The sequence below is a fragment of the Physella acuta genome, unplaced genomic scaffold (assembly GCF_028476545.2).
Source record: "Physella acuta isolate Inbredline_101_S28 unplaced genomic scaffold, ASM2847654v3 ptg000058l, whole genome shotgun sequence".
NCBI classification, from domain to species: domain Eukaryota; kingdom Metazoa; phylum Mollusca; class Gastropoda; family Physidae; genus Physella; species Physella acuta.
The window spans coordinates 1,465,132-1,489,417 of record NW_026731578.1 but is presented as its reverse complement, the minus strand read 5'-3'; the positions used below and the strand labels follow the sequence as shown (position 1 = coordinate 1,489,417).

Here is a 24,286-nt window from a genome sequence, read left to right as displayed (position 1 = left end):
GAACGAGATGAAATGTATATAATTTATATAGAAAATATATACGTTTAACAGTGTCCGCCCCCCCCCCGAAGAAAGTTTACCGCCCCGCCCCCCCCCCCCCGAAGATTTCAAGTGCCCCCCCCCCCCCGGAGAAAAAAGTCTGGAAGAAACACTGCATGTGTCCCCCCCGCTACGCCTCTGTGGGAGGGGGCGAACTATTGTGACGAGGGGGGGTTACATTTGCATTTTAAACTGAGTTTAGCAGTTTTGTTTTACGATTTTTAAAATATGTGATTTTGTTAATTGTTTTTAATGTTGATTAAATGAATCATCGACCCGACGTTGCTATTTCCTTACCAAGGGAAACAACACACTATTAATGTTTGGTAAAATTATACTAGCTTGGTTATATCCCCTTATTGAAAAATATGGGGAGATAGATCGAACTTGTGTGACTATGGCAAAAAAAAAATGCACTGTCTAGCATCAAAATGTGTCGCTTAATTATAGCCAAAACTGCAATTATTGCTTTTCAAAAGCGCAAACTACCCACCTTATTTTTGCTGAATATCGTTTGAAAAGTTTGGCACCCACCTCATAAAAGTGACACAGATTTTCTGAAACTATTAGAATCTAGATCTAGATCTAAATAGTCATTCCAAGAGGAAATTAAAAAAGCACTGTCGAGTTTACTAATTGCATTCACCTCACTGCAGCTAACATTTGTTTTTATCGAGTTTACACGTAGATTTTAGTAGTTAATTCCATGCACAACCCCCCCCCCCCCCCCCCCCGATCGAAATGGAATTTTTATAATTAAAAAATATATACTCTTACCTGTGTTCGCCCCCCCCCCCCCCGAAAATGTAGTCCGCCTCCCCAAAAATATCAAGTGCCCCCCCCCCCCCCCCCGGAGGAAAAAGTCTGGAAGAAACACTAGATTCTAGGGGGTAGCGTTGAACTTACCGTACAAGGGATTTAATCATGCACAGATAAATAGCTCTTTTATTTAAATGCTTAAATATAGTAGTGACAGTTAAAATATTTGTTATCGATACCGTAATATTAGAATTAGATTAAGCTTATGCTAAATCCTTATTTTTGAAGAGTTATTTTAAAATCTGTATAATTACATATTAATATATAAATGAAATTTTGGTTCTATGTTTCTATTTAAAGTATTACATTATGTTGCATAATTTCGATAGGTCAAAATTGTACTAACATTTAGTATATCGATACCTCGGAATCTAATTGTATGTTGTCCTCTATACACCGAGATAAACACAAGCATGATTACCATGTTGACATGTTGATGCTTAATTTTTAATTTTTACATTTCAACTTACAGGTGGAAGTAGTAATTGTATTTTGCTATCTTTCATGAACTTTAATTTATTCTACAAGTATTGGTATTCTGTAATGTTAAATCTACCAATAACATCTCTTATTCTCTACTGACTTCTTGGCCCTACCCGAGCTCTGACTCGTCCGAGTACACCGAGTACCGAGTGTTGACTAGACTAGATTTCTAATTTCTAGTCTTTTGACTTTACTTTACTCTAGAGATCTCGATTTAAATCTGGATCTAGCTAAGACTAGACTAGAGAGCCTTAGAGAATGTCAGTATAATAGTCAAATAAGTGTTGAAGTGGATCTAGTAAACTAACAAAATTAGAAGTGACTAGGGGTGTGGGGAAATTGCGAGACGCGAAAAGCGAAATGGCGAGGCGGGAAAATGCGAGAAGGTAATGCGAGACATACCTGCGGAATTAAGGGTAAATAGCAAGACACTTTTTGCGAAAAAAGTTTTTTTCCTTTTTTTTTTCCATCTTCATTTATTTCAATTATTTTTTTAAATATTTTAAAAATAAACAAGCATTTAACCATACCCTTTAACACGAGTGTTGTATGTTGTTATTTTTTATCTAGATACTAAGAAGATAGATAGATCTATATCTAGATCTATCTATTTAAAAATCCTAACATCGTTGCTGTGCTACTGTCATCGCCCGCTCTCGTTAGCGAGAGGAAAATCCCGTCTCAGTCGGCATTAATTTAAAAATCTTGCCCGCTCATGTTTATACAAACGTGAGCTGTGTCATTGTGAATTGGTATAATCTTGTCAGCAGGAGAGATATTTTGCAATATCTATTTATGGAATTTTGTACTTGCAAAAAGTGTAAAAGTATAAACAATTCTAAAAAGTGCAATTTATTTTTTATTAAGTAATTTTAATTACAAACAAAATTTACAAACAAAATCTTCTGAAACAGTCCTCAAACACACCTCGTGACACCATCTTTCACACATAGTACACCCAACCCAGTTCATTAGACTCCCATTTATACATTTTTCTTTTGCTACTTCTTCCAATCCACATTCACAACATTTCACATTCTCATCACAGTTGACCTCCTTGTTCATCCCACAAACAACACTGGCACCCATGTTCTTATCATCATCATCCGCACGCTCAACATCTGTTTTCCGTTTTTTATAATTTGTATTTTTTCACATTTCCGTAAATTTGGCAATGTCTTGCTCATTGTTGTTACCAGCAGTTGAGTTTTTTTAAAACATTGATATTTTCCCAAAATCTTGTCTAATTTCGGTCAAAATAGAGTATTTTAATCAATTCCTATTACAATGTATTAAAACAGTTTTCTAAAACGCGAAAAAACGTCTAAAATTCTTTTTCTAACATTGCTTTTTTATAGTGTGACTTCACATCTAACCCCCCCCCCCCCCCTCTTCCCCCACATCACACATCGTCATGAAATTACAGTTTCGAACAAGGTGGTATTCTAAGTCGACACAAAAGATGGGGGGAGTTGACAAATCATCAGTATGTCTAGCGACGGATAAATCGGAAGTTTTAACAATGTAAACGAAACGTCTTTGAAGTCTGGACCAAATACCACTGAAAATCGGGTGCGGTAAATTTTTCGCAGAAATTTTCGCATTTCAACACCACCCAGCGTAAGTATCAGCTTGTGGTAAAATGCGAGACAAAAAAGTCACGTGACCGACCGTTTTCGCGCCCTTCTCGCATTTTCCCGCCTCGCCATTTCGCTTTTCGCGTCTCGCAATTTCCCCACACCCAGTGACTAGCATGTCTCAACTGTTTTTATAACTTTTTAACTTGTGACTTCTCAATCAAGCTATTTAATCTAGATCTAGACTTCATGGCAATGTTTTTGATGTACTGTACAATGTACATGCATGTACCCTAATGCCAAACCCTAATCCTCCATAACCAGATAACAATTTTCTTTAGGTATCACCTCCCCCCCCCCCCCCTCAAGAAAATATCGGAAAGAAACACTGTCCCTAAACTAAAGCTTAACCATAACCCTTCAAAAGTTCAACAACAGCTTTTATTTACTAAGTAAAATAAAAAAATAGCCAACTCAGAACCCCAGGTTATCGAAAGCAAGCTGACTGATGTGCAACCACTTCAACCACCTTAAATTAATAGTTATCACAATGTTGAAAAGTTAAATGTCATACACAAAGAATGCTTGCGAGTGCACATACACATTTTCTCCACCTAGCTGGTAGCCGAGGGCCTTGAGGGAGGTTATGCAGTTAGCTCAGTGTGGTGAAGTGTATAGTACTATTTATTCCTATTCATTCAACATTATCAAGAGTGTGATGTCCACAAGATCTATTAAATCATGATCCTTCTTCTTCATCCAAATTATATCAATTGAAATTGGAGATTCCCTCAGTTTTGAAAGAAAGTCAATCAAGAAAGGGCCTATAACCACATTATTATTTTAAATTAATTTATTTAGCCTATTAAAAATAAGAAAATTAATAATAAATAAAAGAAAAATCTCATGTTGATTGTAATTAAAGTTTGAGATTGTTGGTTATAATTTTACACAGCTATCAGTTAATACCCAGATAGTCCTACCTAATTGCAAGTTAGCTAAACACTAAATTGAATGCCCAAACTGATATAATTTTTTTTAAAAACCTGTTCTACTCACTTTTATCTAAGTATTTATTAGCCTGTCATGTGGCTGGTATGATTAAAATAACCTATAACCCCCAAAAATAAAACCCCCGTTTTAGGCTCTTATATAATTTAATAGGATCTTAACTATTATAAATGAAAACACTGCTAAGTCATATACTACTCGACTTATAAGTAGCAATTGAACTTAGATCTATTATTAACTAGTAGCTTTAGATTATTATTATTTAAATGAGTCTATAAGCCTAAATAAATGAATTCTCTTCCTATCTGTACCAGAAAAATATCTGTGGTTTTACTTCAAAATTAAGCAACACATTTCTTGGAATAGTTTTTTCTCTTTACAACTGAACAGCCAGATTTATATTTTTAACTTTAAAAAGCAATATTAATAATATTTAGTGAGATAGTTTGGCTAATGTATATAAGTTATCGAAACAGAATGGCTAAAATTAGGTTTGGACCTGATCTACACTAATTAATATTAGGTTTATTCATATTTTTTAGCTTCTTTAGATCTTCAATATCATGGGCAAAAAGGGGTTATCAGATAAAGTGCGCAATAAACAAAAAAACAAAGCCAAACCAGCACCAAACCCTTTTGAAGTGAAGATTAACAAAGTCAAACATGCTGTTGTCAATAAAAAATTACAAAAGTGGGAAAAAGGAATCCCAGGGGTGTCTCGATCAAAAGCAATTAAAAAGGTGAGAGTGAATCAATATACCTCTGGCTAATTTTTATTTAGACCAACTGTTTATATTTAACATTATTTATTATTGATAAGGCTTAACTTCTATAACATTATGAGTTGTGAATATAATTATAACTTATGTACTAAACATCATCAGAGAAAAGATACCATTTTAAAAGAGCTGTATCACATGAAAAAAGCTAACACCTTGCTTGACAAACGCTTTGGAGAAAGTGATTCAACCCTCACTGCAGATGAGAAAATGGTACAGAGATTTGCCCTGGAGAAAAAGGTATGTACTCTCTTTTTCACTTTGCTTTATTAAATGCTCACAGAATTTTTATCCTATTCGCATTTTTTTTTGTGTTGATCAAGTAGCCAGCTGACAGAATATTAGTGTTTTTCTAGTGTTGACATTTGAAATTAATGAAATTGTGTTTTTTATTTAAAGAAACAAATTAGAAAGAGTGATTTTAACTTGAATGAAGAGGAAGAAGTTCTCACTCATTATGGCCAATCTCTTGCTGAAAACCTACAAGACACAATTGGGAGTGATTCTGATGAAGAGGATGACAGAAACCAAATTAAAACAGGTTAGTGGTTTTACCAACATCACTTAAAAATAGTTAAGTGGTCTCACTCACGAAAACATGACTGGTTTTAATTTGTTTGACATTTTTATAGGAGATTTTCAGTTTGGAGGGTTTTCTAAAGATGGAGAAGTGTCTTGGAAAGACAAAATGAAAGAAGTCATAGCTGAATCAAAAAAGCACAAGGTATGTTGTTTACAGTTTTTAAAAATTGGGTTTTGGAGTCAAGATAAAATATGTATCTGGTAGTGTAACAAACATTGAAGTTGATATTCTGACTTCTATAAAAATATTTTTTAAATTTTAGTTTAGTCTTAAAAGTATTGTCATGTATGTATTTCTTTGTTTACAATTTTTTTAGTATGAAAGACAAGCAGAAAAAGAAAAGACATTAGAAACAACCAACGAGCTGGACATGAAGTGGAAAGCTATTGTCCCCAGTTTGAACACATCTGTATGTTATTATTAGATTTTTCAATCAAAGACTTAGCCAGTATTTTACAGCCAGAGTTATGGTTTATAATCACAAAGTAATTTTGTTTTACATTTCAGAGAGATAATTTGTCACAAAGGAAGGTTACAAATTTTATGCAGCTGTTCCGTACATTGGTTTTGGATCAGAAGTCATCAGGTGTAAGTATTTTAAGTAGAAGTTATCAGGTATTTAATTTAAAAAGTCATTGAGTTAAGTATTTTAATTAGAAGTTATCAGGTATTTAATTTAAAAAGTCATTGAATTAAGTATTTTAATTAGATTTTATCAGGTATTTAATTAAAAGTTATTGAGTTAAGTATTTTGAATAGAAATCATCCTAAGAATTTAAAATACAAATTATTTGATCTAGACTGATTGTATTAGTATGATAATTTATTGATATTATTTTCATTCAAAAGAATGCAGAAATATTTTTCAATTTCTTTTATTCATAGGCTTCTGATAAGCTTAAAACAGAAGAAGAAAAAGCTAAGGAGGAAGCTGAGAAATTACAGATTCTCGAGGTTTGTAGTTTATAACATTATATTGGTGTTTTTTAAACATCTTAGGTAACATTATATTTTAAAATTTTCTCTAAAACTGTATGAAAAGTAAATATTTGACTTTTTATCTCTAGGCTGAGAGATTGTCTAGAATGGCAGCTAATTCCAACAGCTCAGGCAACAAACATGTCTCTGCAGATGACCTGTGTGACGGGTAGATAATTCATACTGTTCTCTTTGTAATCTTAACTAAGTTACGTCCATTTGTGTGATGGGTGGATTGTTCATACTGTTCTCTTTGTAATCCTGAGTTATGTTCATTTTAAAATTATATATTTTCTTTGTTTGACAAGCTCCTGTACTAAACTTTATGCATACTTTGTTTTAGATTTACATTCGACAATGAAAAGGATAAATCATCTCTTAAAAAGGCAAAACAGGCAGAAGTTGAAGAAGAGGATGAAGATAAAGAAAAGGTAGATGAAACTGAGGACAATGATGATCAAGAAGAGGGAAGTGATGAAGAGGAGGAGGAAGAAGATGATGATGAGAGCAGTGAAGCATCAGATGACTACTCTGATCTGGCATCAGATGACAACAGTGGAAGTGATGAAGAAATAGAAAATGAACCAAACAAGAATAAAAATTCTCCCACCCAGAAAGCTGTTCAACAAAAAGTCATTGTAAGTCCTTTTAAAAAGAATTTGCTTTTTTTTAAGTATATATTGCCTACTGAACTTAACTGCCAATTTTATGATCATTGTCACTACTATTTGCAAAGTTGGTGTTTATTGATATATTTAAAAATGTATATAATATACAACATTAAGGTGGAAATATCCTAAACATTTCTTATTATGTTTTACCAGAAAGACACAGCTCCATTGAGGGATGATCTGCCTTTTGTGTTTGCAGGTAAAATAAATCCTTACATTTTATATAACTTCCGCCTACATAGTAATGAAGTTTTCCTGCCGTTATCATAGAATTTTTTTTCCAACATGTTACACGATTATAAAGAAGAAATATTTTATATTGCTGAAATTTGATAACATTTTCAGCCCCTGGAAGCTATGAAGAGCTGAAAGCACTTTTACATGGTCACAGTGCTGATGAACAAGTTGTCATCATTTCCCGCCTTAGGAAATGTCATCACCCAAGTCTGGCAGAAGGAAATAAAGATAAATTGGAGGTAGGAAAATTAGATCATTAAGACTTTGCGTTAGAACATTTAAATTTAAAAAAAAAAATCTGTGTAATACTAGTACTTGATTCCACATACCACAAACATACCACTACTTGATTCCACATACCACTAAATTTTTCTGCTGATCATTTGGTAGAATTTTTATATTACTTACAATCAGTTTGTAACAATAGAGTAAAAAACTATCTAGTTTGGTAACTGAAAAAAAAACATTTTTGTTTTTTTCTTCCTCAGAAGAAACTATAATTATTTGATTTAGTTTATCTTCTGCCAACTTCATAGTAGGAATTATTTTAAGGAAAATGTAATGAACGTGACTGAAACTGCACTAAACTTGTATTTAATTTTTATGTATGGTGTATTGAAAGTTATAATAATTCCGCAGAAAATTCATCTATACCTGCTTCAATACTTTGGAGAGTTGATGAAACAAGAAATATTAGAAACCAGATTGATAGATAATGTTACAGCCAGTCTCTGGGAAATGAGCCAGACTTTTCCAGCTTCAACTGCCAAACAACTTCAGGAAATAGTAACTGAAAGGCAAAAAGATTATTCATCAAAGACGATAGCTAAAGGTGGCAAAGGAACATTTGTCGGATTGGATACTGTAATTTAATTTATTTTCTGTTATATGTTTAAATATCTGTATGTGCTAAACATCTAAGTTAATATAGGTTCAACATAGTTTAAACTAGACTGTTTATATGTAGAAATTGAAAGTATGTTGAATTTATTGAGTACATTTTCTTCATTTACTAGTAAATTTAACTTAGACCAGGATATTTTCTAAATTAGGCTATACTTTCTACACTTGTAATGGTCAAATTGTTCCCCTCTCATCCATTTAGCTGATGTATTTGAAGCTGATAGAGAGCCTGTTCCCTACATCTGACTTCAAACACCCAGTGACAACTCCTGCTATACATTTTATTACACAAATGCTTTCTGAGGTTAGCTGGTGTTAACTGTTTAATCCCAGTCATTTTATCCAACATATTGTGTATAAGCTGAACCTGTCATAGATAGTATAAACAGCTGACTCTAATAACAAAGGATGACCCTAGTAATACTTTTATTGACAATAAAAATAGCTCTTAAATTTATTTTTAGTGTTCAGTCAAGAGAGGCCAAGATGTTGTTGTTGACTTGTTTTTGATTTCCCTTGCTTTAAAGGTTGGTTCATTCTAAAATTAGTTATATTATAGATACATTCGGATAACTTTAATATTCTACAAATACTTCCGGCTTTAAATGTATACCTCACTAAACTTTTTGACCTGTAGTACTGAAACGTGCAAGAAGGCATAACACCAAAGTAATAAAAAAAAATATTGATTTTTCTAAATTCTAACTGCAGTATGTGAGCTTGTCCAAACGTTACATCCCCGAAGTTGTGACATCTCTGCATGGGTTACTGTTCTTGGCATCTGGAAACAAATCAGGTAACTTTGTGTTACTTGAGTGAGCGCAAGTGTTCTCTGTGATTGTTGGTTTACTCCAGTTGATGTTCTCTGTGATTGTTGATTTACTCCAGTTGATGTTCTCTGTGATTGTTGATTTACTCCAGTTTATTCCCTGACCCTTGATTGACATCAGTTGTTATCTTGTTTTCCAGACTTGCCAGTTTACCCACCCTTCAGGGCCACTCTTAGACCTTCCTATCATTTAAAACTTCAGCAGAAAAGGTAAAAAACTAACACACTTTTTCCCCCAATAATTCTTAACTCCAGCCCAAAAGGTAAATATTTTTACACAATTTTTTCAAATTATTTAAAACTTTAGCACAACTTTTGTTAGGTTATGCTTCACCATTGATTGTAAATATCACTTTATGTATATGTTTTTTTAGTCTTTCTATAACAAAAGAATGGTCAATTTCTGCCATGTTAAACAAGGAAGCAAGTGATTTAGACAATGACCAGTTCAGGTAAACAAGATTTATATTTTGATGTGCTGGTGTCAATATATTTTTCTGTTAGAAATTATTCATATATTGATTTATTGTGAACTCCATTTTTTTTAATGCTCTTTCAAAGGTGTGATGCTGTTTATAAATGCCTTGTTCTCCTTGAAAATTGCTTGAATCTGTGGGAGGAAATTCCTTGTCTTAGCCTGGTCTTACAGCCCCTAAAAGCTTCCTTATTGGCACTACCTAAAGACTTGTATCCAGACCAAGTTCAGGTTTGTTTCATGGTTTTTAAAAAAGTAAAGGAGTGATCTCCCATAAACTCTAATTCTTACATTACAGTAAGGGGGGGGGGAAGGGTTTTGCAGAGCAAATTGGTTAAGGTTATGATACTTTCAGTGCGGTTGGAAGTAAACACTACTTCAGTTTATCGAAAATCACTCAAAAATTGGTGTAAAACTATAAATTTGACATAATACTTGTATATGAAATTTCATCAATCTATTCTAACACGCACACAAGAATAGACAAAATTGCCAAACTAAATTTTTCTGGCTCTGGTTGTAAGAAGTCAAAATCTCTATTTGAGTGATTATAATACATCTTTTATATTCCGTATAAAAATAAAGTAGAGAGGTGGAAATCTGCCATAATATCTGTTAATTATTCTCGCTTTGTTCACAAGAAAGTAATAATTGACTGATTACATTTTTTCAGGAGAAAGTTCAATTAATTTTGTTGAAAATGAATGAGGCTGAATCCAAGAAACTTAAAGTGATGCAGAAGCTTACAGCTAAACCAGTTCCCCTCAAACTATTTGAACCACAAATAGAAGAGTTGTAAGTTTTATTGTTTACTATAAAGTTTGATAAGCTTTTCTATGCAGCGTACCCTTAAAATTAAATAAAAATTTTGTGGTAGCTGCAGCTATATTTTAACTGTTTAATATTTTAGCTGGGCTGGTAAAAATAACAAGTGTTTATTATTTTAGCTGGGCTGGTAAAAAGAAGAAAAAAGGCCCCAACAAAGAGGAGAATGAGCGCAAGAGATTGATCCACAAGTACAAGCGTGAGATGAAAGCTGCTGTCAGAGAAATCAAGCGTGACAATGAAGTGTTATCTAAACACCAGCTTGATGTAGTCATACAAAAGTGAGTACCCCTTGTTTGTTAAGTCTTTACTATTTTAAAGGTTCTACTTGTTCAGACCTTATAATAGAGGAAAAATATTTCACTGACATATAGCACACTTCTCAAATTTACTGACATATAGGTTACTGCCCTAATTTTCTAACTGATAGTACACTGCACTAATTTGATAAAAATGCAAGGCACTAAATTTTGAGTCGACTTTCTTTTATTTTATAGAATACATATCTCCTTAAGTAAATTTACATCATATTTTTTAAATATTTTAAAACAAGTTCAAATATTAGATACAAAACAAATTATTTTTAAAATATTTTAAAACAAGTTCAAATATACAAAACAAATTAGCATGTGGTAAACAGGAGTATATTTTTTAAAATATATACTTAGTCATCATACACTTAGTTTTATCTGTCATAATTAAGTTCTTTTTAGTTTTATTTAGTGTTTTTCTCACAAAAGTATGAACAGTACTGCTATATATTTGTTTAAATAAGTATGGAGCATGTTGCACCCCTATTGTGTATTTTATCATCTGACCATATCCTCTAAGTTTAAAAAGTATAGGCTGCCAGTGCATATACTTCACCCTCCTATCATGGCAACAATTTGACTGTTGATTCAAATATTTTAAATAATTTATTTTTGCAGGGACATTGAGAGAAAGAGAAAGACAAAGGAATTGATGAGCAGTTTAGCCAGTCAAGAAGGAGACTTCAAGGCTCTTAAGAAGACAAAAAAAGAATAAATAAGTCATAATTGATATTTAAAAATTGTAAAATACAAAAAAAAAATTATTAAAAATCACATTTTTGCTGTTTGACTTATTGTTAGCTACTTTTTTTCTATTCCATATTTCAAATTTTCCTAAGCAATAGCAACATGTTCTCCCATCCAGTTTTCACCACATACATGATAGTGTTAGAGATCTCAAATAAACTGCCTTGATAGTAATAAGCTTTTAAGTGCACTGAAAATAAGAAGATAAACTTGCTTTCTTTAATAAGAGCATTGGTTTAAAAACAAGTGTAAAGATTACATGAGTGCTCTTAAAAAGTTTTTTTGTTTTTTACTTTTCAGGTATTTGTTCTGAATTAAGTTATTGGCACATATACTAAAAATATTTAGCCAATCTCAGTAGCTTTCTATCTCTAAAAACAATTATCCACCCTTGTTAGTATATGGTTTTCTGTGACCAACAGTACACCCTGGTAGATTTCTAGTACTTGATCTTGTTCTCTCCACCTTTATTACTAAATTTGGTAATCTTTTGAATGCACTTTAATGACTAATTAGATTTTTAAAAATCAGATATTCTTGTATTGTCAAGGAAGACCAGTGTTTCTGGAAAGTTTGAACTGCATCAGAAGTGGGTTTTAAATGAGTTACAAAATTTAACACAAACTCACACCATGAACTAGAAATAAAAGCTTATCATTATCAAAACAGAAAACTTATACCTGAGTATCTAAATTTAAGAGACTGTTAGACACTAAACTTTAGGAAGGCTTGTATTACATGGTATTTAAAAAGAATTTTGAACAAAATATTACAATTTATACTTTAAAAATTGAACTAATAATACTAACATTTTTTAGGTACTAGAAATAATACACCAATAAATATACAAATAATGCTAACTATGGTACTATTCATATGAAACCTACTGTATTTGATGTAAAAAAAAAACTGTAAACTACTAGTACACTTCTTATACTCAGTATAGTTGGTTACAAAAATGAGTTTTGAACAAAGATATAAAGTAATGCTCAATGTTTAGTTACATAAGTATTTAATGCCAGCTTTTGCAAAAAAAATAATCCTTTTCTAAATAAAAATATTTAGAATAACTAAAAAGGAACTCCAATAGTGTCTTAAACTCACAAATACTGCAGGTAATCTCTTACAGTAATTGAATTATACATTAGTGTCTTCAAAGGCTCATTTGTTTAAACTACAGTGGTTCCCACAAAAGATATTATCTACAACCAGCGATCATCTGCCAGAACTCTTTGGCACTTGTTGATGTTTGAATCAAATGTTAATGTAAAAAAATTTAAATATCATACTGGCATAAAAGTCTTGTCTAAATCATTATTATTTATACCACGCAATACCACTGGTAATTCATTTCACAAGTACATTCCCTACAAAATTTCCTTTACTGCCATGACATGAAACACATTATTTACTTTAGCTGGTCTGGTTGATTAGAAACTCCAGTTATAAACTTTAATTAGAAACTCCAGTTATAAACTTTAATTAAAAATCCAACCACTGAAGGCAGGAGCCGTTCTCCAGTGTCATTAGCACTTTGGGTTTCGTGTTGTCTCTGTTCATTTGGGACAACAGCATGTGAATTAATTGAATTGTCTCGTGGGACAACAGCGTGTGAATTATTTGAATTGTCAGTTGAAGTTTTGGTGAGGTGGATATCTTGAAAAGATTCTTCAAGAGTGTTTGATGCACTTGCAGAATCGTGTGCTGACTCTTGGGAAACCTCCATGCTAGTTCCTTGACCGGCAACGTTAGAAATGGCTTTACTGACCTTTGGAATGGGTTCACCATGGTCAGGAATTGACTTGGTGACCTCATGTAGTGGTTCATCTGTTTCAATATCTGAAACTGTTGTAGGATTTCTAACAATTGTTTTGACTAAAGTCTCATCGGAAAGAGGGTCGTTTGTTTCTCTATCCTTGGTGCTTGTTTCCTGGTTCTGTAAATCTTCTTCACACTGAATAGCTTGATTAAAATTAACATGATAGAATGCTGTGTTTTGATTGATTTCTGTCAGGTGTAACTCTTTTCTAGGACTTGAATTGCCCATCGCTAGCAAATTGCTAGCCCCTCTAGCTAAATGCAGGGATCCCACTTTAAGAAGTTCAATTTCATGTTCAAAAGATTCACTGCTTAGTTCTGATATTTGTAAAGTAGGTAGATAACTCGTGCTTTGGTCTATTTCAATTCTGTTTACCATGTCTTTAGTTTCTGCTTTGAGAATATCAGTGTTTGCACTATTACTGGAGGATAGCTTGAGATTATCAATGAAATGGGCACCATCTTTTCTGATGTTATCAGGAAATGTTGAGGCAATCTCTGGCGTATCCAAAGCAAATGAGCTATCTGAGTCAGAATCATGGGACTCTGAAGTCTGCGCTGGTACATAATTCACGCCTTTATTCACATCTGTATTTTTTATTTTTCCATCCAGATTATTAGAGTAGCATTTTAAAGTAAGCTTGAATGGGGTCTCAGGAATGCTAGAAGGTTCTCCCTCAGCTGGGTATTTGCCACCTACCTCAGCAGTGTTGTTGGCAGGACCTGGTCTAGCTTCAGCTTTAATCTCACCAACACCATCAGCGGTGTTGTTGGCATGATGTTGTCTAGCTTCAGCTTTAATCTCACCAACACCATCAGCTGTTTTCCTCTCACATAAACCACCAGCTGCTCTAGGATCACCATGGTTACAGTCACCAGAAACACTAGCCTCATCATAGCAGCCGTTGTCAGATACACTGGCATCACTATGGTTACTATTATTTTCGTGGATCCAATAATGTTCATCAGGTCTTTCTCCAGTAGTTGTGATGCCATCAACATTTATTAATCTACTAGCTATAGACACCGACCTGCTGTCTACAGATAATGGGCTACCACCCACAGCTACTGTGCTACCAGCTGCAGTTTTACAATCTTCATCCTTAGAGCTACCACCAAGAGCCACTGTGCTGCCACCTCCGTCCTTTGAGCTACCACCCACATCTACATCCTTGCTAGCAGCAACAGCCATTGTGCTACCTCCTACAGCCTTTGAGCTACCACCAAGAGCCATTGTGCTACCTACAACATCCTTTGAGCTACCACCTATAGCCACTGTGCCACCTACTACATCCTTTGAGCTACCACCAAGAGCCACTGTGCTACCTACAACATCCTTTGAGCTACCATCTACAGCCACTGTGCTACCTACAACATCCTTTGAGCTACCACCTACAGCTATTGTGCTACCTACAACATCCTTTGAGCTACCACCTAAAGCCACTGTTCCACCTACTACATCCTTTAAGCTAACAGTTGTACTACTGCTGACAGTCGGTGGACTTCCATGTACAGCCATTGAATTAGCACCAACAGCAGTAAGACTCCCATCAACAGTTACTGTGGTATTGCCTGAGCTACCATCCCTTACAACCACAGGTTGGGCACTTATATCCATTGTTGTATCACCACCAACAGCTGGGCTGTAATCTGCCCCCCTCGGCTTAGATGGACGCCGTCCTGGATTAATAAAAAATAATTTGTGTTGGTATTTTATCTGCTCAATGTTTTATTAGATTAGCTAAAGCAAGTATCATTGGACATTTACTTTTTTAAAATGTAAGTTTTAAGAAGTAGTTTAAAAAATTTAAATGTTAAAATATAGGCTACATGATATATAAAAAGTGCTTTAAAACATTCACAACATTTAAATGGTGGTTATAAGTGGTTGTTTTTTGGCATTAACAAAATTAAAACATAGACTATAGATAACACTTAATAGTAGAGAGGTACAGCCGACTCACAAATTTGTTGTCCATATGAAATGTTAAAAATTTGACACAGAAAATTTCCTATCTGTAACATTGGCTACAGCTATAGCTATAACACAGGCTATAGCTATAAATCAAGGTCATTTCAATATTCCTAGCTACAACACTGACTAGAACCACACAATTTATGGGGCTCCTAAATTCTAAGTTCTAGAGAATAAAAGTTGTGTAAAGATTGATAAAGATTAGGATAAAAAAATTAGACAGAAACAAGTAAATAAGAGAGATAGATAATAGAAATGTATACGCATAACTAATAGGAAGATGAAAACAACCGTACAAAGCTTTCCTACAAAGCCTGTACGTAATTCTTGAAATCAAATTTTTCAAATGTATGCTATTCATAAAGGCATAAGTCATCTTACCAATTTGGCTTTCTATGAGTTCAACAAGGCTTTGGCAGATTTCTCTTTTGTTACAAAAATCAATAAACTTTCTCTCAAAGCCATCTATTTTCACCATTGCATCTATAAGGTCTGAATTTGCTTCATACTCCCCAAGGTTATCCAGTCGGCGTTTTAATTTCTCCTAAAAAGAAGGAAAATAAATTTCTGTTAGAAAAAAGTGCAGATTAGACATAAAATACTAATAAATATTTTTAAGACGTTGGTAGTTGTTTTAGAAATTAGTTCTAACCAACATATTTTTCTTTTTTTTATGCTCATAATTAATTTCAGATGATCTTCTAAAATCATAGAACTGAAGGTGCAAGCAACCCATTGAAATAATGAAATGAAATGAATGTAGTCATCGAATATTAATTAGAATATATGTTTAGTAGTAAAGGTTACAACTGATATATTTATAGATCTTTAATAGGCCTATATCTTGTCTAATACATTATATTGTATAAGTTATTAAACTATTAGCATGTATACCTTTAATTAAATTTTTAATTTAATACTTACTCTCTGATAAGCTAATAGGCCAGGAAAATCTTCAATAAATATTAATGTAGGCATTTTTTGGATGAATGACATTCTGTTGTTGTTTATCAGTCTTCTAATTCTTTCTCTATTTTCCATGTTTGTCCAACCTATATTTCAACCTAATGTCAAGATCTACAAAACTGTAACAAAAAAAATAAAATAAAGACAGTCGTAGATCTATAGTCATCATAAGTAACAGAATTATAGCAGGCTTTACTAAATAGAATAGTCTTATATATATATGTATATATATATATATATATATATATATATATATATATATATATATATATATATATATATATATATATATATATATATATATATATATATATATATATATTTATATATATACATATACATATAAGACTATATGTAATATATGGTAATATATACAATATACATACATAAAAAGATATACATTTACATACATAATAATACATTTACATATATATGTATTTAAATATAAATTTTTGTTATAGATCTATAAATTATTATAAATTCTATTTCTATAGGCCTAATCATTTAATCTATGTTTTTACTATGTAGTATGTAGATCTAGTACTATGTACTGTAGGCCCTATTAATTATTAGCTATAAATAAAGTCACAAAATCACAATGTGTGTCCAAATAGTTAAAAAATAATTGAAAAATTATTGTACAATGTATGTCCAAGTAATTAAAAAGTAATTGAAAAATAATTGTTAGTTTGTTAGAGTTTATAATAATTAATTAGGCATAGGCCATAGGGCGGTATAGGGCCTATTAATAAATTATTAAATGCTGATCTATTAAACTAATAATTAGCAGATTTCTTCCAGGCATCTACCCCTCCCCCCCCCCCCCCCAATAAAATGGAATCACTGATAATTAGTATTAATTACAATTAGTATTTAGTAATCTAGATCTATGTAAAGAAAATTCTTTTATTTTATAATCTTGATCTAGATTTCTAGGACAAGATCTAGACTAGAATATATTAATTATTAATTATAGGCCTAACGTCTAAGCCTATTTAAATTACTTACTCAATATTATTAGAGTACTTAATTAACTTATTATTGCCTGAGAGTTACGCATCTCAAAAGTCTAAATTCTGAAATAAAATGAAAGTACAAAGTAAGACGCTAGCGGCTAGAGTAGGCCAGCCTACTTTCAAGTATTTAGATCTAGTACTTACACACTCCAGACACTCCAGTATGAGTAAGAATACTAGGACTAGACTTAATGCTTAAATAGATCTAGATATCTACATGGTTGATATCTAAGGTAATTTCGATATAGATCTACTTACTATTTAGAAATGTAAGTATCAAGAGTCTTTTGCTTTAAAAAATTGATTGTCATGTGTAAAATTTAAATCTAGAAACCATGCGATTTTATTGGGGAAGGGGAATCCCAATAACTGTACCTTTTTCCAAGAAAAGAAAATTTCCCCAACTTTCAATTCTTAATTTAGATAAATAAAAAAGTAATCGATAAATCAAATGTATGTTTGTGGACAGAGGGAGGGGTAATTGGTCAACCAGCCGAGCATCATCGTTGTTGGGCTAAGGAGGTTTACCAAACCCGAGCAATTAGGCCTACATACTAGTACATACATTAACAATCTACATTTACTAGGCGTTTACAATAAAAGTTCTATAATTACCGTAGAGGAATTCTCAGTATATCCATTACACAGTTTCACCACTCACATACAACCCAACCAGACATACAGCGGCAGGTAGTGTGATTTCTGGCCGACAGGTAAAGATGTAGGCCTATCTGGTGACAGGTAGAGATATATCCAGTGTTTCTTCCAGACTTTTTTCTCCGGGGGGCACTTGAAATTTTCGGGGGGGGGGGGGCGGTAAACTTTCTTCGGGGGGGGGGGGGGGTGGGGGCGCTGTTAAAAGTATATATTTTCTATATAAATTATACAAATTTCATTTCGTTCGGGGGGGGGGGGAAGGGCGGTAAAAAAATTTCGGGGGGGGGGGGGGGGGGGGGGGGGGGCAGAGATGCCTGAAAGAAACTCTGGATATATCTGGCTGAAATGTGACATCTGGCCAACAGGTAGAGAGATATCTGCAGAGTTTCTTCCAGCATCTCGGGGGAGAGAGTGCGAAGAAAGTCTACCGCCCCCCTCCCCCAACGAAATGGAATTAATATAGAAAATATACAATTTTAACAGTGTTTGCCCCTCCCCCCCACCGGAGATTTAGTCGTCGTCGTCGTCCCCCCCCCCCCCCCCCGAAAATTTCAAGTGCCCCCCCCCCCCCCCCCCCCCCCCGAAAAGAAAGTCTGGAAGAAACACTAAATATCTGGCCGACAGATAGAGAGATCTGGGAGGTAGTGTCACATCTGGCCAACAGGTTGTGTGACATCTGGCCGACGAATACAGTGACATCTGGCAGACAGGTAGTGTCACATCTGGCAGACAGGTTGTGTGATATCTGGCAGACAGGTAGTGTGACACTACGTGCCTCCAACATAAAATACTGTCCACTGTAGGCCTGGCTAGCTTTCGCCGTTTTACTACTTTTTACACCTCAGTACTTCACCATATAGGGGACTTATTTTAATCGGGCAAACAATTCTATATCGAAATCTCGGCATTTTACGCGTAATCGAGTCGGAAAAACTGGACTTTGCAATTCTGTCCGTGAGTCTCTGTGTGTGTCTGTCTGCGAACACGATAACTTGAGTACCGTTACTGCTTGGTTGACGAAATTTCTTTTAGTATCATATCTAATTCGTAGTTCTGTATAAACTTTTCAGCGATTTCCGGTAACCGGAAGTGGAACTTATTCTATTTTCGGTTTTTCAATAGCTTTTGACTTGAGTACTGTTTCAGTTAGACGAAAATTCACATATAAATAAATATATTTCTCTATTTTCTATCAAATTTTGAGTAATTTCGGGTTACCCGTAGTGGTACTTTACGCTATTTTTAATTCCTCAAAACTGCTCTCCGGCAGTTCCACATCCACTTCTTGCTATCAGTTTCCTAAAGAATTTTTGAGCTTAAGAAATACTTTTGCTTTTTTGCTTTTTAAAAAAAAAGTTTAGTATTAAAACAAATGTAATTTAAAACATCGTTTAAGAAATGTCTTGCCCTGTTGATTCTGTCTAACGACATCATCGGTTTTCTTTACTTTCGATTTACTCTCCACATCAGCAGTTTGCCCTCAATTAATTCAAGAATAGCATATTAATCAAGCAGTCAAACTATTTCTGCCATTATGTAAATGAGACCGTTTTTTTTTTTAATACAATGAGGGAATAAAGTCTTACAAATTTTGAAAATAGTTGGAATTTATTTTTTATACTTTCTCAAATACTAGCGTTCCATTCACAAAGGAAGTCTAAAATAATTATCATTTAAAAAGTTTTTAAAAAACCCACGTTTTCTGATTGAACTAAAAAGTAGAAAATAAATGCTATACATCACAATAATGCAAGCGATCACTCTACTATAAGCGATGAAAAAACGTGGGGCGCCGAAGTAAAAGTTTTTTATCGGTCATTGTTAATTAATATAAGATGTAAAAGTTATATTACTATTGATTAGATAATATTGACTTTTATTTGGGAGCTTGTAGAGAGTCAACAGTATTAGAAACTGTAAGAAAATCACGGCGCCCCACGTTTTTCATCGCTTATAGTAGAGTGAATTCAGTGTTTATTCCAGACTTTTTTCTCCGGGGGGGGGGGGGGCACTTGAAATCTTCGGGGGGGGGGGGGGGGGGCGGTAAACTTTCTTCGGGGGGGGGGGGGCGGACACTGTTAAAAGTATATATTTTCTATATAAATTATATAAATTTCATTTCGTTCGGGGGGGGGGGGGGGCGGTGAAAAAATTTCGGGGTGCTTCGCCCCCCCCCCCCGAAGAGATGCCTGGAAGAAACTCTGAGAGTGATCGCTTGCATTATTGTGATGTATAGCATTTATTTTCTACTTTTTAGTTCAATCAGAAAACGTGGGGTTTTTTAAACTTTTTAAATGATAATTATTTTCTACTTTTTAGTCTTTGTCTGTTTATTTGCATTCAAATCTTGCTATCGATTTTATCTTCTCGCATTCACTTTTTTTTTTTGATAAACGAAGACAACTCGTAAAAAACACCTGCCTTTTCAAATCGACATTTCTTCTGTGTTGCCGTTGCTTTCACCACTTTGCCCTCGCGTGCAAACCATTCGACCATCAACTTTCTACTCCCTGATAAGTCAGATTTGCTTAGGTTTGTACACAAACACCGCGTGACCACTACTCAGCCAATCGCGTGCTCGCTTCAGTAAGCCACAAGAGGGAAAGTACCGAACCTTGTTTTCATCAAATAACAATTACTAGGTTATGTCCCTTTTTTGTACAAATATATAGGGGTCTAAAATAAATAATCAATAAAATTTTTCCATGGATCAATTTAGTAATAATAACAATTGAATATTGTATTGTCATCGGAAACAAAGCTTCCCTGAAAATTTCAGCGCGCTAGCTAACTGGGAAGTGCCCGAAATTTTCGATCGCAAGATTTGATTGGAAAAAACAAACAAACAAACAGACGCGAAAGCAAGTTAAAGAAGACGTGGGAAAATGGTGTGTAGTGTTCAGATAATGACAGAACCGCAGCTACCAGATTCTACAAACAAACAACAAAAAATACAGCTCACTTTATAATTGTTTACTTTTCACATTTGTTAAATACACAATTTTATGAAACTGTACCCATTTCAGCTTGAATTAACCTCACAAGATCTGAACACACTTCATGTTTTGTGCAGAACTGGATAAATTTGCCATAAAAGTCATTCACTCTCAAAATAGCATCAAGAAGGTAAGAATTAGCTATCGTGTTACCAGAATTCCGAAGTTTGCATCTTAACTCCTCCTAATGAAGAAAAATGTTTTAAAATATTTATAAGTTAAAATACTTCATTATTGATGAAGCCAACTTAAATAGGAATAATATACACTTTCCTTATCTTACATTGATCGGTATTTATCTTCAGAACATTTTGTAAACATTTAAATTACGTAGACTAAATAATTGACAATAATTCAAGATGTCTTATTGTATTACATCTTTGTTTTTAAGTTCAAGCAGATGCTGGCCACGAGCCATATTCTCTGCTCAACACAACGTTTTATAGTTTTACCGTTTAGGCTTATAACTTTTAATCATATAATAAGATAGTTCATCAAATAACTTTAATCATATAATAAGAGAGTTCATCAAATAACTTTAATCATATAATAAGATAGTTCATCAACTACTTACTCGTTTAGTAGCTTGAAGTCCAGGAAATCCTTCAATAAAAAGAACGCATCCATCTGATCAATAAACTTTGTTCTATTGTTGTTAACCAATTTTTTTATTCGACTTCTAACATCCATTGTGTTACTTATAGGCTACATGTAATGACTGAGGTGTTCGGTGACCTGTTAACTGAAAACACAAAATAGATCGAATTCAAAATATTGTCAAAAACAGTTTTAATTCTTGCTGATATAGTATGGAGTCTATTTTTAAAAAAGTAATGAGTAAATTATTTTAATGACTAATCAATGTGGCCTTTTCAGCACAAAGCATTATGAATGGGTAGGTTAGAAGTAGGGCCTGCTGTTTATTTATTGGTATTTTAACTTTATAAGTAATTTAACCGCCATGATTTCTTTCAGATATTTTTGCTCCGGGGGAGGGGAGAAATCGGACAATGGTTAAAATGTTGTTGTTTTTTTTAAAATTGGAACGTAATATTTTTTAAATGTTTATCTGGTGGGGTGAACTTTCTCCTCACCCCCCCCCCCCCCCCCACACACACACACCAGCGGAGAGATGACTGAAAGCAACGCCGCTCACCAATCAATAAGGATTTCGTCCATGAATGATGTCTTGGGGGGGGGGGGGGGAGTGAGTCAGGTCATGTGACAATGTGTGTTGAAAGAAATGGGTGTTTAAAAAAAAAACACTTCATGTTTGAGGGGTGTTTAATGGTAAGGTGTTATACCAATAATCAAATTTTAGACTATACACCGTCAAGCAAGACACATATGCGATTTTTAACAAAATGACGCCTGAGGTGATGTGTCAGGTGTATGTGCAGCCTAGTAGTCAGAGTTTCTTCCAGGCATCTCTTCGGGGTTGCAGAGCCTCCCTCCCCCTCCACCCCCCCCCCCCCCCCCCGAAGAAAGTCTACCCGCCCCCCCTCCGAACGAAATGAAATTTATATAGAAAATATATACTTTTAACAGTGTCCCGCCCCCCCCCCCCCCCCCGAAGAAAGTCTACCGACCCCCCCCCCCCCCCGAAAATTTTCAAGTGCCCCCCCCCCCCCCCCGGAGAAAAAAGTCTGGAAGAACACACTGCTAGTTGTGTCAATAGTGTGTCCTGCAGCGAGACCGTGGGACAGATGTTGAAGTTGTCACGAGTGAACGTCTTAGTGAAACAGCAGTGAGTGTGTTGTGGAGCGAGAATCTAAGGACCCAGATGAAAGGACACGGGGGAGAAAGAGTTTGAATGTGAAAGCGGGCTGTGAATGGAGAAAAAGTTGATTTAAAAGGCAGTTTGTTACTTCAAGCACAGCTTTGCTGTTACTGTTGAGAGACCAGCCTCAACCTTTTACAACAACCCTTCCAACACGTATTATAGTGTATTACTATGAAAGTAGTTTGGGATCGTCCATAAATGACATCACATTCCTAGGAGGGGAGGGGGGGGGGATTATTTCTGACTACGTGTGATCAGGGGATGAAGGGTTGGGTTTCAGAAAGTGGGACGTTACACTGTTGCATTTTTATAGTAATGTTAAAAGCTGAATTTTAGCCGTTCTGTCGCGTTTATTTTAAAGCTTTTTTTTTTTGTAAATTGTATTAGAAATTGATTAATATATCTATGCTGACCGAGCTCAGGCAATAATATAGAAAGAATTGATGTTCAAAAATAATTGAACTGCAGTTTTGAGGGGGGGGGGATGTAGGCTGACATGTGACGTCATTCTAGGGGGGGAGGACTTTTTTGTGATATTGACATGTATAAGCGTGAGAGGAGGAGCCAAAATTTAAAATTTATAAAAAAAAAAGCAAAAAACAAAATTGTGATTTCTTTAATGGATGACCCCCTTAAGTCCCTAAGTACAACTATATGCCAATGTAAGCACGTGAACTCATTTGCCTCATGGATTGCTTGACTACAATATCATATTAGTCTAATTATTTTAATTAATAATTAAAACTGCAAATGAAATTCAAATAATTGAATGACTGCATAACTGAGTAATTTAATACTGGATGGATAATACAATTAATGTTAATACTATTATCATTATCACAATATTAATAAGCAATACTTTTTTTTTTTTACATTTTGACTAGTATCCTAATAAAGGTAAAGATAGAAGTAGATCTAGATCTAACAATTATTTTTATAGCTTAGTATACTGACTACTTTTTTTTCAGTTGTGTTCATTATAAACGTCATACCGTATTATTAACATTATAAAACTTATTATATAAAGCCTTATTAACTTAAAGCCTATTTTAAGTAGGCATACTAAAGTAATAATAAATTAAAATTTAATTAATTTTAAAGACAGTTTCAGTTTTATTTTACTCTTTTCACGAGACTAGAGCAAAAATTTAGTACACTAGGCATTAGTGTAACATTAGTATTATTTACTTTACATTTAATTTTCTTATATATTTAGCCTACCTTTCTTAACTTTTTAATAAGCAATTTCTTTTATAAAATTCTTAGACTATTAATACTATTATGGATAACTTTATTCCTAGTAAACGAGAAAATCCGATCTGACTATACTTTTACATGGAAACTCCGATGTTCTACTTTTAGAAAACGATTATTATGATCCCAGGATGAATATGAACTTTACTTTGAAGATAAGGTTTACGAATGAAATGTTTGTAGTATTTTTGTCAATTTGTTTTTTTTTTTAAATGACTGCTTGGTATCGGGAATTATGGCTTGCGCCATGCAGTGTTTCTTCCAGACTTTTTTCTCCAATGGGGTGGGTGGGGGGGAAGGGTGACTAAAATTCCAGTTTGAATACTGGTAAAAGTATATATGTTCTATACAAATTTTATTTCGCTCGGGGGGGGGGGATAGACGTTTTTTGAGAGATGCCTGGAAGAAACTCTGGTGTCGAGTCTCGCTCTTTTGGTTGTGCTGTCGGTTCCAGTATTTAGAGTAGACTACATGTTCGAGATTTATTCACTTTATTTGGTCTTACTGAAAATCACGACCCCCACCAGAATAACACTAAAACCAACATACCTTCA

The 24,286-nt window shown here is 34.1% G+C and overlaps 2 protein-coding genes and 1 long non-coding RNA gene across 8 annotated transcripts; 1 reads left to right on the top strand and 2 right to left on the bottom strand.

Moving 5' to 3' along the window:
• The first annotated feature begins 1,243 nt into the window (after positions 1-1,243).
• On the top strand, positions 1,244-11,310 carry LOC131948091 (nucleolar protein 14). Of its 4 annotated transcripts, none has more exons than XM_059309603.1 (22): positions 1,244-1,330; positions 4,472-4,669; positions 4,814-4,948; positions 5,108-5,249; positions 5,341-5,432; positions 5,608-5,700; positions 5,799-5,879; positions 6,177-6,245; positions 6,359-6,438; positions 6,613-6,907; positions 7,094-7,139; positions 7,286-7,416; positions 7,817-8,041; positions 8,283-8,384; positions 8,545-8,607; positions 8,792-8,876; positions 9,050-9,119; positions 9,284-9,361; positions 9,471-9,615; positions 10,058-10,179; positions 10,332-10,490; positions 11,139-11,310. In XM_059309603.1, exons 2-22 carry the CDS (start codon positions 4,493-4,495, stop codon positions 11,233-11,235), a joined length of 2,487 nt encoding a protein of 828 aa, XP_059165586.1. In that variant the 5' UTR covers positions 1,244-1,330; positions 4,472-4,492; the 3' UTR covers positions 11,236-11,310. The 4 variants fall into 4 exon arrangements, with proteins under 4 accessions (XP_059165586.1, XP_059165603.1, XP_059165595.1 ...); XM_059309620.1 differs by having other exon boundaries at positions 1,244-1,336; XM_059309612.1 differs by having other exon boundaries at positions 1,244-1,339.
• LOC131948118 (uncharacterized) lies at positions 10,836-17,749 on the bottom strand. Of its 3 annotated transcripts, none has more exons than XM_059309637.1 (4): positions 17,658-17,749; positions 15,985-16,145; positions 15,442-15,604; positions 10,836-14,765 (listed from the first exon to the last, which is right to left on the bottom strand). In XM_059309637.1, the coding sequence occupies exons 2-4, from the start codon at positions 16,099-16,101 to the stop codon at positions 12,724-12,726; spliced, it is 2,322 nt and encodes a 773-aa protein (XP_059165620.1). In that variant the 5' UTR covers positions 16,102-16,145; positions 17,658-17,749; the 3' UTR covers positions 10,836-12,723. The 3 variants fall into 3 exon arrangements, with proteins under 3 accessions (XP_059165620.1, XP_059165628.1, XP_059165637.1); XM_059309645.1 differs by lacking the exon at positions 17,658-17,749 and adding an exon at positions 17,301-17,391; XM_059309654.1 differs by lacking the exon at positions 17,658-17,749 and adding an exon at positions 17,035-17,108.
• Positions 17,750-20,595: 2,846 nt separating this feature from the next.
• On the bottom strand, positions 20,596-23,763 carry LOC131948185 (uncharacterized). The gene is made up of 3 exons (XR_009387986.1): positions 23,700-23,763; positions 21,270-21,437; positions 20,596-20,879 (listed from the first exon to the last, which is right to left on the bottom strand). It is a non-coding gene; the product is annotated as an uncharacterized LOC131948185 (long non-coding RNA).
• Positions 23,764-24,286: the final 523 nt, after the last annotated feature.